The 14,788-nt window shown below is 45.2% G+C and overlaps 1 protein-coding gene across 2 annotated transcripts in view; it reads left to right on the top strand.

Moving 5' to 3' along the window:
- The window catches only part of ACADSB (acyl-CoA dehydrogenase short/branched chain), a 38,871-nt gene that overhangs the window by 10,231 nt on the left and 13,852 nt on the right, over positions 1-14,788 (top strand). The window contains exons 2-5 of one of the 2 annotated variants that reach the window (XM_026494324.4): positions 10,608-10,767; positions 10,978-11,078; positions 13,687-13,893; positions 14,454-14,624. In XM_026494324.4, coding sequence (XP_026350109.1) covers positions 10,608-10,767; positions 10,978-11,078; positions 13,687-13,893; positions 14,454-14,624 — 639 coding nt within the window. The remainder of the gene's footprint in view (positions 1-10,607; positions 10,768-10,977; positions 11,079-13,686; positions 13,894-14,453; positions 14,625-14,788) is intronic. The other variant, XM_044382228.3, reaches the window with a different exon arrangement.

Here is a 14,788-nt window from a genome sequence, read left to right as displayed (position 1 = left end):
GACCAGTGTGCTGTGTTGGCCAGGCCCTAGGGAAGTGGGCATCCTTACACACTTACTAGTGGGGGTGAGTGTGGTTTCACTGCTGCCAAGGACAATTTGGGAAAACTTAGCCGAATGTTGAATTCAGTTTTTACTCGCTACAGTAGAATTCCCACTCCCAGTTTGTGCCACAGATAGAGTACACAGGTGTCAAATAATGTAGGTCAGAGGTCACTCGTAGCAGTTTTTTTCATTTTTAGAAACTTATTTTGAAATTCGTAACTAGATTCACCCGAAGTCGTAACTAGATTCCCCCATTCATGGTTACATCTTAATATCACCGTTACCAGAACCAGGAGATTGGTATTGCAGGCTGGAGGAATTAGCCCCCCTGAGTGGTACAAAAATTATTCTGAACTGCAAAACATGTGAGCAATCTGCAGCCACAAGAAATGCTATCTAAACTGAAGTGTCTCAAAAATAGATTGTGGATAAAGAAACTGTCTTTTCTCCTGTTCATCTGTGTATTGTCAGTTCCTGGCTGCACCCCCACCCTTCCTGCGGGTAGAGGAAGTTTTCTTTCTAAGGAATGCACCATATGTGTAGGTCTATGGTGTATAACTATGTATGTATAGATCTGTAGTGTTTCATCGCCTGTAGGTTTGTGTAACCTTGTCCACAGTCGAGACGGGGATTGACACAGTGACACTGAGGTCCCCCTTGTTGCAGCGTTATTTACAATAATAAAAGAAATTTCAGTTGCACCTTTCCCATCCCTGCCCTTTGATTAATTTCTTTGGCCCCTTAAAGCAGCCTGGTTTAAAAAAACCCAAAAGTTCTCTTGTGCACAATGGCCTATTTTACAACTATAAGAAAAGGGAAATGAAGATACTCTCCAGGTCGTAAGGTAGAAACATCTCCAGAATATATTGCCACATGAATAAAAGGCACAGAATGGCACATAGTATACTACCTTTTAGAAAGCACAGGGAGGAAAATAAGGAAGTCTATTCCTGTTTGCTTAGATTTGTATATAAAGATAATACTAGAAAGATACATAAGCTAATCAAAGTGGTCACCTGTGGGGGAGGTTGAGAAGTGGGCTAGATGGGGATGGGGCAGCAGCTTTGGTGGGGGCATAGTTTCTTTGAACCTTGTTACTTGTTTAACGCAAAGAAAATTTAAAGCCAGACACTTTCGGGGTAGGGCGGGAGAAGGGCGGAGAGCAGGGAGGTACATTCATACATCTTTACTATAGACAAGCGAATGGTTTAGCTTTTCGAAGTTTGCTCTAAGAGGGGTTGAGTTTTTACTCTCTAAGTCATGCATGTAAGCCAGATTCGAGCCTGGGCTACACATTAGAATCATCTGGGGAAGCTTTTTAGAAATAGCAGAAGCCCAGGCTTCATCTTGAGTCTTTTGAATCAGAGTCTTAATTGGTAGGGCTGTACTCCCTATTTTGCTGTAAGCTCCCCCAAGTGATCTGGGTATGTAACCAAGAGTGGCAACCCCTGATTTAAATCTCAGGGGACTTGTTTCCAAGACCCTAATAGAGTTGGTAGATGTTCCCAGAATAAACCATTTTCTTTAGTTTAATTACGTGTAACTATATTTGACAGTTAGGTTCTTAAATCCACATTGTTCTGTGGTAAGATGCCGAGCACCTTATCTAAAACCCACAGCTAGCTTTGTAAAGGCAAGCCTGCCTCGAAAATCCAGAGCATACATGGTTCAGGCAATTACACAGCTTTTAAAAAGCCAAAACATTAAATATTATTAGAAAATATTTCTAATATACATGAAAGTACAGGAAACAATATGACTCGCAGCCATATACCCACAACTCACTTTTGCTACAGTTTGGAGTGGTTTCATTTTGTTTTTAAGAAATAAAACACTTGGGGCACCCGGGTGGCCCAGTCGAAGAGTCTGCCTTCGGCTCAGGTCATGATCCCAGAGTCCTGGGATCGAGCCCCACGTCGGGCTCCCTGCTCAGTGGGAAAGCCTGCTTCTCCGTCTGCCTGCATGTGCTCTCTCTGTGTGTCAAATAAAAAAAAAGAAAATCTTAAAAAAAGAAAAGAAAACACTTTACACAAACCCCATAACTTCCACTTCTTCCGCAGAGGGAACCATAATCCTGATGCTGATGTGTATGCTTCTTGTTCGTGTTTTTAAACTTTTAGCATCTATGTGTCTCCATAAGAATATATACTATCATTCGGTGTGTTTTTAAGGTGTTACATAAATGCTATCATCCCAAACAAATCCTTTTGCAAATTGCTTTTTTAACTCAATATTATATTTTCAAGATGTATTCATGTTGATATATGTAGTTCCCTAGTTCACTTTAACGGCTGTAAAATATTCTGTTGAATTATAGGGGCGGAAAAAATATTTTGCACTCTACCCTCCTAGGTTCTTGGCTGAGATCCCTCTGTAATAAAAGACAGATTAACGGGGAGATATACAAACAGAAATTTAATAACTTGTGTACCTTCTGTATAAATGGGAGAAACCTAGGAAAACAGAGTGATTCTGAAATGGCCCAAGCCACCATCCCCTTAAATACTGTTACCAGCTAAATACAAAATGGGGGGTGGGGGGTGTGGCACAGGGAGGGAGGTGCAGTTATGGGAGATTGCCAGGAAAAACACAGTAAAGAAGGGTGAGGTGGTTATGCAGATTTAAGTCCTTGACTTTTCCATTGATAAGTTTCTAGGAATTTAGTCATCTCTTCCTGGCACAGAGAGGAGGACACCCTTACACGGGGAGATTTCTATGTATAGATCACTGTCTCCTACAAAAGGGCGACGTCTTCTCAGTTTTCAGAGCTTATCTGTCTGTCCTTTCTTAAAAATAATCAGCTCAAGGGGAGCCTGGGTGGCTCAGTCGATGAAGCGTCTGCCCTCCACTCTGGTCATGATCCCAAGGTCCTGGGATCAAGCCCCCATCGGGCTGCTTGCTCAGTGGGAAAGCCTGCTTCTCCCTCTCTCGCTCGCTCTCTGTCAAATAAATAACATCTTTTAAGAAATAAATAAATAGGGGCACCTGGGTGGCTCAGCCGGTAAGCATCTGCCTTCAGCTCAGGTCATGATCCCAGGGTCCTGGGATCGAGCCCCACATCGGGCTCCCTGCTTCTTCCTCTCACACTCCCCTTGCTTGTGTTCCCTCTCTTGCTGTCTCTCTCTGTCAAATAAATAAATAGAATCTTAAAAAAAAAAAAAAAAGGAAAGAAAGAAAGGAAGAAAGAACCAGCTCAAGAAAATCCTTATGTCAAAGAGATGTATTTTTGCAGTGGCAAATTCTTCTCTTCAGATCAGTATACCACAACTTACGCATTCCTTTGTTGACAGATAATTGGATTTTTAATTTTTCCCCTTTATACAGTCTCACTGCGTTGCTTGTAAACGTATAGTCATGTGTATGAACTCAAGTGGAATTCTTGGGCCTTAGCCTTGGCCCAATTCATGACCCTTGTTAAAGATGATAAGGAAGACTTTATTCAAGAAGGGACTGCTGCATTGGGATTTTGCAGCAGGGAGGTAAGATGAAGTTCAATTCGAAATACGACAAGGACAAATGGAAATTCATAGTCAACAAGTCGGGTGGGAGTCAGTGGACAAAAAAATCACTAAGAAGAAACATCAGGGCTAAGCAGGATTCTTGGGGGGGGCAGGCCACCCCAAGACAGGCCACTTTGGCATGAGCATTATTGTGAGTTAAAAGCAACCAAAACCCGGCAGGTTCGGGAAAAGCTCTGTATCTCCCCCTCACCTGCCTGCTTATACCAGGAAGAGAGCTATTAACAGAGATTTCTCTTTACCCAAGAAATTTACCTGCATAATAGGGTAACCTTTGGGGGTGCATGGCTGGCTCTGTTGGTGGAGCATGTAACTCTTGGTCTTGGGGTCATGAGCTCGAGTCCCACATTGGTTATAGAGCTCACGCGCGCACACACACACACACACACACACACACACACACAGAGGATATCTTTTGTTTTCTAAACATCTTTCACCTTCCTGCTAATGGTCTTCTCCCTTTGTACCCTCAGCCACCTACCCCCTCCTTAGCTCATAGAAGCATCATGTTGCCTGTCTTTGCAGTTTCCATGTCTGTGTGGATTCCCTGTGCCTGCGCCGTTAAATTTTATTTTCTCCTGTTGATCTGTCTCTTCTCGATTCTTAGTCCAGCTAGAAGGACCCTGAAGAGTAGGAAAAAAGTTCTCCCTCACCAACACTTGCTAGATTCACACTCACCAGCATTCTTGCTGGAGGCAGGCCAAAGTGATCCGATACCAAGGGTAGGCGCTTTCATTAACCTGACCCAGCAGGATTCTTGCCAAAACTGGACTAAGTGGACCAAGGGCCTCGTTAGAGAGACTCAGAGGAGCTGACTCACATTTGTTTTAGGGTAACAGTCTTCATCAAACATCCGCAACACTTGAGGGTCAGGTGGTGGGAGCGAAGCTAGAGCGGGAGACGGAAAGACTGGCCCGAGAGAACAGGGTGAAAACGAGAAGAGAGCATTTGGAAGGAGGAAGGTGTGGCCACCTGAACTGAATCTGCAGAGAGCAAGCAAGTTGGAGCCCGAAATGCAGGGAGATGTTGGTGGAGACCCTACGGGGAGGGGTTCTGCTGAGGGGCGGGGGCACTCAGGAGGCACAGAGGGCAGGGAAGGCATGGCTTCAGGAGTGTCTGGCTGTACAGGGGAGGAGAGAGGGTGGTCCTCAAGGTGGATGATGTTGGAGGATGATTAACACGCAAAGAATTTGAGCAGGGAAAAATGGAAGAATAGGAGTGGACAAAAGGGATGGGCGGGGATCCTGCAAAGAGGGGAGGGGCGGGGCCCAGAGAGAGGTAGAGAGAGAGAGATAGAGCAGAGGGGACAAGGAGAAGCAGGCTCCCCGCTGAGCAGGGAGCCCAACACAGGGCTTGATCCCAGGACCCCGGGATCATGACCTGAGCCAAAGGCAGACGCTTAACCAACTGAGCCACCCAGGCACCCCAAAATATTTGGTCTCTTGTTTGTAGTTCCTGAAATCCTCTGAGACTTGAAGGTGAAATGGGGACCTTGTTCATACCAGACCCCCTTCCAGTGCACTTGAGTTGATGTTAATAAGGTGACTTCTGGGGGCGCCTGGGTGGCGCAGTTGTTAAGCGTCTGGCTTCGGCTCGGGGCGTGATCCCGGTGTTCTGGGATCGAGCCCCACGTCGGGCTCCTCTGCTATGAGCCTGCTTCTTCCTCTCCCACTCCCCCTGCTTGTGTTCCCTCTCTCGCTGGCTGTCCTCTCTGTTAAATAAATAAAATCTTTAAAAAAAAAAAAATAAATAAGGTGACTTCTGGACTGCAGCTAGGTGGGGGCTGGGTGCTGGGAGCCAATCTCATGATCAGAGGGTTGGACCTTTCAGTTTGACACCCCCCAGCCTCCGGAAAGGGAAGAGGGGCTGAAGGTTGAATTAGTCGCCACTGGCCAATGATGTAATCAATCTGGCTACATACTGAGGCCTCCATCAAAACCCACTAGGACAAGGTTCCCAGAGCTTCGAGGTGGGTGAGCACAGGGAGGTGCTGGGAGAGGGGTGCCCCCAGCCTTGCCCTGTGCTTCTCTTTGTGTGGCTGTTCCTGAGTTCTATCCTTTGATCATAAACCAGTAATCCAGTAAGTAAAACGTTCCTCTCAGTTCGGCGAGCCGTTCTAGAAGACTAAACAAGGCTACCCCCGAGGAGCAGGAACTAGGAACCCGCAGTCTATAGCCCATGGGTCTGAAGCCTGGGGGACAGCCTGGGCCTACCACTGATGTGTGACGTGGCCCGGGGGCCGTCCTGTGGGCCTGAGCCCCCTGACCTGTGGGACCCAACGCCCTCTCTAGCTAGTAGGGTCAGAATTGAGTTGAATGGTAGGACACCCGGCGGGTGTGGGAGAATTGCTTGTTGGTGTGGGGGAAAACCCCACACGTTAGAATTGGTCTCAGAATTATTACAGGAGAATCGCATCCCCACACAAAGAGGGTGGGGAAGGAAGAAGGTGCAGAAACAATGTTTTCATTGGGTACCGTAAGGCCGAAGATGAAAAGAACTGTATACGAGCACCACGCTCCAGCGGAGAAATCTGTTCCTCACCGCGGGATGGTCAGCAGTTCTGAAACTATTGTAAATGTGCACGAGGTCTGCACAAGTGAATCTCCTAGATCATGAAAGCCAAGTTTCTCACCGTCAGAAGGTTACCAGTCAGGGGGCGCCTGGGTGGCTCAGTCGGTGAACCGTCTGCTTTCAGCTGAGGTCAGGATCCCAGGCGCCTGGGATCGAGTCCCAGGTAGGACTCCCTGCTCAGCGGAGGGTCTGCTTCTCCTTCTCCCTCTGCCGCTCCCCCTGCTTGTACTTTCTCACTTGCGCGCAATCTGTTTTTCTCTCAAATAAATAAATAAAATCTTCCAAAACAATGTTTTAAAAAATGTTAGTTACCAGTAAGAAAAGAAGACTAGATAACGTGAACTCTAGGGGCTGGACGGAATCAAAGGAAAAAAAACACACACGTTCGTGCACACATGCAGAAAAGAGACCCGGGGACACATCTGGTGGGAACCCCTGAATATAGGCATTTAAGGTGGAGCCCTCCGTGTTCTGTCAAAACATGTCCTTTGGAAAAGTCTGAGAGGGACTTTGCGGGTTAGCACACTTGTCTCCTGTGTCCCCCTTTTTACCTTTCGGGCATTGTAAAAGCCTGTAGACTTAAAGCACTCGAAGAATGTGGGGAACGATATTTCATTATGCTGAAACGTAATGGAGAAGGGTTATGGCTCCTAACAGCTAACCTTAATGAGCTTCGCAAAATATCCACCGGAACATTCGGCATTCCGGGGTTCTTCACCTTTTTTTGTGCCGTGGATGAAAGGTATACAGCAATATAGTGAAGTTTAATAGACCCTTTCTCAAAATGTTTTAAAATACAGGAACTACACAAGATTACAAGGGAACCCAGTTATAAGAAAAGTCATGAAAGTATTTTTAATCGCGATGATGGTAACACGTGTTTCTTAAGATCTGGCAGCAGGTGAGCGGTTGGGAAGTAATGCTCCTCACGATCTGCGCACTAGCTGTTACTTGATATAAAAATTTCTGTAATTTCTTTCGGTGACAGTCACAGATAGCTTGTAACTTGTTGCCTCCATTTTGTAATTGAAGGAAATGCCTGATTTCAGTTAGAGGTTAGTGAAATAAAGAAAGACGTCATTCCCCCCACCCAAGTTCCTGGACTTGATTGCTGTGCCTGCAGAAGCTTGCAGACCCCAGGCTTAATCATCAGTACTTCTCAGGGCGGCAGAACTCTGGTCCGTGCAGTAGGAAAGAGATCAGAGGCCAGCTACGAGAAGTATCTGGCAAGGCATAAATAACTATTATTCCACTCAAGTAACGATTGCTGTTCTATACAAAAAAATGTGATGATGTGGTGCAATGGGTTACAACTGTGGAAAATCATTTTGATGGAGCGGACACCAAAGCTGCAGAGGCGGAGGTCAACACCGAGGGGCAGGGGACAGTTGAAAATCATCGTCGGAAACCTCAGACAGTGCGTTTGGAGGCACAGGGAGATGTTTCCTTTATTAAAGACGTCCTATTAAACAGAATTTTTTTTTTTTTCCTGCCCAGAGGGATAGGTAATACTACGTTCAGTGCTTTGGTTAAAAAGGGATTCCATCCGCTTAGGGCGTAGCCACGGTGTTTTATGATGGTGTCTTCAGTAAGCTCACCCCACTATTGTTTGCCGCTACCCACTTTGTAAAGCACATTTGCCTCTGAGGTCTTGTGAATCTAAAATAATCGTTATGTGTCGGGGCACCTGGGTGGCTCAGTCGGTTAAGCATCTGACTCTTCTGAGGGTTGTGAGAGCGAGGCCTGTATCGGGCTCTGCGCTCAGCATGGAGTCTGCTTGGGATTCTCTCTCTGCCTCTCTCTCTCTCTCTCTAAATTAATAAATAAAATCTTTAAAAGAAATAAAATTAAGTGATTGTTATGTGTTGAGCAGTCATACACTTTGTCAGTAGCAATTTTTAGACTAAGTGGGTCACCGTTGTGTCAAGCAGGAACAAATGGGTATTATTGTATACCTGCTGGCTTCTTAAGTTTCTCAGTGGTGGGCTTTCTGTTACACTCCGGTGCAAAGAGGATGCATTGACCCAGAGAGACAAAGAACTCTGCAGGGGGGTCTAGTGAAGTAAATAATCTCCCCTAGAAGGAAGAATCGAGGGCGATGTTTAAAATACAACAGGCTGGTTTCCTGATCATTTTGTGGAGATTAGTTGGCTCAATCTCTCATGAATTCTGAAGTCTGTTGAGGGTCCCATGCAGGACTCGCCCACCAACCACTGAGCAGAACACACCCCATGTGTACCTCCCTTCCTTCTCCACAATCCCATCCCGTCTCCCAGGCCCGTCTGTCCCTAGTGCCTGCGGCTACTGATCACGTTCCGTCCTTTGGCTTCTTCGCACCACTTCTCTCCTCCTGAAGCCCCTGTGCACCTCCGTTTCTTACCTCCTTTCTCCTTACCCTTGATTCTGCCATCTGTTTCATTGGGGAGAAGACATTACTACCTCCTGTGTGTGCCCCCCCCCCTTCTTTCTAGTCCAGAGTTTCCCTGTCCCAAGTAGGTCTTTTAACAAGGAAAAAATGTTCCATGTAACTTTGCGCTAAATGATCGGCCTCCTACTTCTGCAAACAAAACAGAGTTAACTACAGAATTGAGAAACACACATTTTTCTTCTAATTGGCCAATGTTTGTTTTCCCCACTGAATCTAGAGCACAGTTCCTCGAGTCCTGGGCACATTTCCTACAAAGATTGACACAAGCGTGGGAAAGATCCACAGTGGTTTCAAACATAGGGACGCTTGTTTTTTGAGGTTTTTTTCTTTTTATCAATAAGCTTTTCCATGTATAATCAAAACTATTGAGATATATATTACTACCTTTGCTTTTTGCCTGTTCTGTGAGCCTTATAGTGTTCCCCTTGGTACCCTGCACTCTCGGGCAATTGTCAGATGCTCAGAACGTTTGTTTTTAAGTCTTGTTGAATAAGAGGAAAACACTAATTTTTTTTAACAGCTTTATTGAAGTATAATTTACATACCATAAAATTCACTCTTTTAAAGTGTATAATGCAATGATTTTCAGTTAATTTACAGAGTTGTGGAATCACCACCAACAATCCAATTGAGAACATTTCCATCACCACCATCCCCCCACCCCGACCCCGGGGCCTCAGGCAACTGCTACTCTAATTTCTATCTCTGTGGATTTGTCCTTTCTGGAAATTTTATAGATAGAATCCTATAATATGTGATCTTTTGTACCTGGCTTCTTTCACTTAGCATGATTTTAGTGAACCTAATAACGTATTTGTTTCCCCTGTAATAAAATTCTACAAAATAAAATTGGAAAGATAGAGCAAGCATTTCAAATTGGATGGTTTCTTTTTTCAACAAAATTGGAGCAGATCCATTGTTTGAGCAGAAATTGGCATGTTTGAAGCATCGGGGTCATGGCAGCAGGGAGACACACGGATGGCAAGAAAAGCCAGCCTTGCAGTTTACTCTGTCACGACTGCTGGGACTGCCTCTGTCAGGACCGCCACCGCTGTGTTGTTCGGGGTCCAAGTAGAAACAGTCATTACCATCTGTCGCGCTCTTACGGTGTGGTACGTGCCATGCTAAACTCTTCACAAAGTGGGTTGTCTCGTTAATCCTCACAAAACTCAAGATTATTATCTAAATGTTTCAGGGAAGGACACAGACCGAGAGGTTTTAATGGAGGTTGAAATCATTTGCCCAAGATCTCGTGGCTGGTAAATACCAGATGCCAGATTTGAATCTAGTTCTTCCAGACTCCAGAGCCTGGTGCTGCACAGTCTCTTACTGATGAGAAGCCGGAACACCAGGAGTGGCCAGGAGGACCAAGAGAGCACTGGTGCCCACAGCCGCCAGGGCAGGGCAGGACAGGGGGCTCTCCTTCCGCCCAGTTGTCCCGGCGCCCTGCCCTCTTCCGGCCCCACTCGAGAATGCTCTTCGCAGTGGTCACCCAGTAGTGTTATTTATATTCATGTTTCCCCTTTGAAGATGTCCGTGAAATGCGGCATTTTAAGAACAAGTCCTGGGGCACCTGGGTGGCTCAGTGGGTTGAGCCTCTGCCTCTTGATTTCGGCTCAGGTCATGGTCTCAGGGTTGCGGGATCGAGCCCCAGGTGGGGCTCTGCGCTCAGCACGGAGTCTGCTTCAGATTCTTTCTCTCACTCTGCCCCTCACCCCCAAAATAAATAAATCAATCTTAAAAAAAAAAAAGAAAGAAAAGAATGAGTTTCATCTAGAAAGTTCTGTTTTCTTGAAGGTAAAAGCTAATCATTTGGGAACTTTGTTTAGTTAGAAGAACTCGTTGCTTGGGTAAAGGACATAATGTTAAACCAGTTTGTGTTTTTGTTCACAAGACAGTGAATTTTAAAATGTGCCAGCTTCCGCTCCTCTTTTTTGGTGACACAAGAGGTACGAAGGGGTTATAAAGTTGTTCTGGAGAAACTGATGTTCCGATACTTCTCTTTACTTTGTGTGTGTGTTCCCTGTTCAATGGGACTATTCCCACAGCTAAGAAGAAACTTCCCAACTTGCCTGTCTTCTTGGAAAACTCCTCCCCGTGTCCTAAAATCGTCCCAGTCAGAAGCTCTCATGGGTGTGACGAACGCCGGGCTGACTTCTGCCCCCCTGCAGATGTTTACAGAGGAGGAGGTGATGATAAAGAACACTGGTGAGTGGACAGCCCAGTGTCACCTGCAGGTCCCTGTGGTCACCAGTTGGGGCCACAGTGTGAAATCCCGTGACGTGTTTGGGGGATATGTTCACCTCAGTTTGTAAATGAAATTTTTTTTACATTAATTTAAGACTTGTTTTTTTTTTTAAGTAAAACCTGTCCTATTAAGAGAATAAAGACGTATCAGTATTTTTTTTCCCCCTGCAGTTAAAAAATTTGCCCAGGAACAGGTTGCTCCTCTGGTTTCAACAATGGATGAAAATTCAAAAATGGATGCATCAATAATACAAGGATTATTTCAACAAGGGGTATATACTCTATAATTCTTCCCATTCCAAACTTTTATATAAGTACTGTCCAGCATTAGAATGTATGCATGCTTTTAAATTCAGGAACTGTAATGATAGCTTGATGAACTCTTCATTTCCTAGTCAAAATTATCTGTGTTCTCTTTTAAAGGTTTTTATTTTGTATTTTTGAGAGAGAGAGCACGAACATGGGGGAGGGACAGAGGGAGAGGCACACACCCGGTTAGCAGGGAGCCTGACGTGGGGCTCAATCCCAGGACCCCAGGATCATGACCTGAGCCGAAGGCAGACACTTCACCGACAGGAGCCACCCACGTGCCCTTCTGTGTTCTTTTTTAGATTGAGATCCTAGTTAAAGGTTTCTTTTACATCGATTTAGCATTTTAAGTTAGAAACACTGTCCTTTTTAAGAAACGGGCTTAGAAGCAAGAGAAAGAGATTTCTTTAGATCTGTGGTCCTCAATCGGAGGCTGTTTTGTCCCCCAGGAGACATTTGGCAGTCTCTGGATACATTTTTGGTGGTCATAGCTGGGGGTGACAGTGGCATCTGGTGGGATAGAAGTCAGGGGTGCTGTGAAACAGCTTACAGTGTACAGGACCCCCCCCCCCCAAAAAAGAGTGATCCCGCTCAGCAATGCCAAGATTAAGGAGCGTACTTGAGTTAGTCAAACTTCTAGCCGGCCATGTATTCTACCCGCGTCCGTCCCTCCATGTGAGGCAAACTCAGCAGCAGAGGTGACCTCTGAATTCCACACTAACCAGGGAAACCGGTTTCTGGCTCCTAAGCCACAGAGCCCCTGCACAGAAGCCCCGTCTGCAACACACGTAGGAGTAACCTGCTCCAGCTGTAGGTTATCAGCGTGGGGGCTCCAAGGAGCACATTTGCAGAATCACTGCCCTTACTCATCGTCTCTTCCTCTCCATTGCTGCGGAGTGATGTTTATGCTTTATTTTGAATGCTAGGGATATCCCAGAATGGGGAGCTCCTCTTCAGAGCCATTGGCTAAAATTCTCGTCTGTTATCCTGCTGGAAAAAATCGCCTTTTCCACCGAATCTAAATAGTGTTTATTTCTTCCCGTTTTAAAGAGACCGGCTTTTTGATACCATACCTACTAGTGGTTTTTCCACCTTTTTTTAAGCAACGAAACGCTTGGGAACCTGGACTCTGATGTGGAGCCCCCGTGGGTTGGACGGCATCTGGGGGTCCCATTTTTCAGGCAGGCTTCATCATCGTTGCTGGCAGAGCCTCAGCTGCTCTGCCAAGTCTTAGTGTTCTACCCTCCCGACTGGGGGTTGCTGGCAGGCGGGATCGTGCGAAGCCCACTGGTGCTCTCGCTTAGGTGCCACGGCAGCTTGAGGATCTGCTCGGTCGCACCTCCTCCACCAGCTCTTCTTGGCCTCTTCTTGTCCCTGTTCTGTGGTCACCTGCTGTAGCAATAGCTGACAAAACAGTATTGCCAACAGAGGGGAACTCGGTGACTTTTTGGGAGAAGCAGCGTCTCTGACAGCTGTTCAAGACACCATAATCAGAGTTACCTCGCCCTCTTGCTTCGGTGTTTCCCCGTAGAACATCGTTTCTGGATCTCACCTTCTCAGTCTTGCCCCTTTGTGGTTCTCCCTGCACATCCGCTCACTTCCCATCAGCTGACCCAGACCACAGCCCGCTGTGATTCCAGAAGTGTCCGGGCAGAGCAGAGAGCACCGTGATCCTTTTATCTGTTAACAGCTTTGGGTCTTGAATTACACATACGCACATTCTGTTTCTGAAATGAGGACACTTAAAATTGGAGAACTCTGGAAGTTTCACATTCTAGATTTAGGAGTAGCTGCTGAACAGTGAGACAGTCATTGGAAAGCTTGGCCAGCATCTGGTCGAGTTTACCAGGCCCTCTCTGCCTTCTGTGTTGGGGTTCTAGGAAACACCACCAGATGTCTGCTAACCACCTAGAATGTCCCAGAAGGAAGGGTCCTTCAGTTATCATCTTGGCCGAATGAGTCACAGCAAGGAGCTTGCTTTGAAGAGATTGTGCCCCACTGCCTTCCTCCGATTCCTTACTGTGTGAGACCCTTTCTCATTCTTCCATTCCATCACCCTTCGAAGCGTTTTACTGATTTTTGTGTTTTGGATTCCAAAAAAGAACGAATGGCAGTTCTAGCTTGTAACCACTTCCTCTTCAAATATGTATAGTTTCCACTATAGCTTTTGTTACTTACAAGACAGTACAATAGCCATACCAAATTAAAATAAAATATACACACAGTTTTGAAATTAGGAATTTACATAGTTAAAATTTAATTTTGAATTTGTGTTTGCAAGAAATTTTCCCATATGGAAATTCACTTTCTTGGTGCACGTGGGTGACTCAGTTGGTAAAGCGTCTACCTCGGCTCAGGTCATGATCTCAGGGTCCTGGGATCGAGTCCCGCATCGGGCTCCCTGCTCAGCAAAGAGCCTGCTTCTCCCTCTCCCTCTGCTGCTTCCCCTGCTTGTGCTCTGTCTCTGTCTGTCAAATAAATAAATAAATAAATGAAATCTTTAAAAAGAAAAAAAAGAAGAAAAGAAAGAAATCAGCTTTCTTAATCTATGTTTCTTGTTTTTCCTTTTAGTTGATGGGTATTGAAATTGAAACAAAATATGGAGGAACAGGAGCTTCCTTTTTTTCCTCTATCCTAGTGATAGAGGAATTAGCCAAAGTCGATGCATCTGTGGCTTTGGTGTGTGACATCCAGAACACAGTAATTAACAATCTGATCAGAAAATATGGAACAGAAGAACAAAAGGATACCTATTTGATCAAGCTTGCGACAGAAAAAGTGAGTGGATAGGAGTTGTTGAAATGAATCTGATCTCTTCTAAACTTTGGACATCTCCAGCTGCAGCGTTGACTCCACTATCCAAGGCCACAGCGAGGCACCATTCAATGATGAAGGAACACTCAGTAAATTAGTGCTACTAGAAAAATATACTCTGCCTCTCATTTCTGCTTGGAAGTTCAGAGAATAATCATCAGACCAAAAAAAAAATATTTTTTTTTTGCCCCAGTTGTATTTTCTTAATACTTTTGTTGGTGGTTTCATTTATAGTGAGATATCTAGAAAGCTGCAGTTATTAGAATGGATTTAATTAAATTTAATGTTGCATATGTGTGCTTAAGTCTTTAAATCTGTCTTAGACAAGTAGTAGGGTATATTTTAGAAAATAATGCTGTGAAAATACCATTGCGGTTTTGGTAAGTACAGGCTTTTAAAAGTGACTAAAGCTTTAAGTGACACATACTTATTTTACTGACACATGTTTGTTTTACCAGAAGTGTTTGTTACTCAGAGTATAAATACAGTTATTAACTTGGAATTTTTTTTGCTTGCATATGTAGGTAGGAAGTATCTGCCTTTCAGAGGCTGGAGCAGGGAGTGATTTGTTTTCCTTGAAGACCAGAGCTGATAAAAAGGGAAACTATTATGTCATCAATGGGTCAAAGATGTGGATCAGCAATGCAGAATATGCAGGGGTCTTCCTGGTGATGGCTAACGTGAACCCTGACCTTGTAAGTTTGGAGGCAGAAGTTCCTCCCCCCCACCCCCCACCCCCCCACCTTTCCTCTTCACATCTCTTTCCTGTCTGCATTTCCTTTTCACAGTTTTGTCTTAAATTCCTCATTCTCCTTAGCACTGAAATGTTAGATAACTGACATCTTTTCAGCCTCTTATT

Source organism: Ursus arctos, unplaced genomic scaffold, assembly GCF_023065955.2.
Source record: "Ursus arctos isolate Adak ecotype North America unplaced genomic scaffold, UrsArc2.0 scaffold_7, whole genome shotgun sequence".
In the NCBI taxonomy this organism is placed as follows: Eukaryota; Metazoa; Chordata; class Mammalia; order Carnivora; family Ursidae; genus Ursus; species Ursus arctos.
The sequence above is the reverse complement of the archived record's forward strand: the minus strand, read 5'-3'. Positions and strand labels throughout refer to the sequence as shown.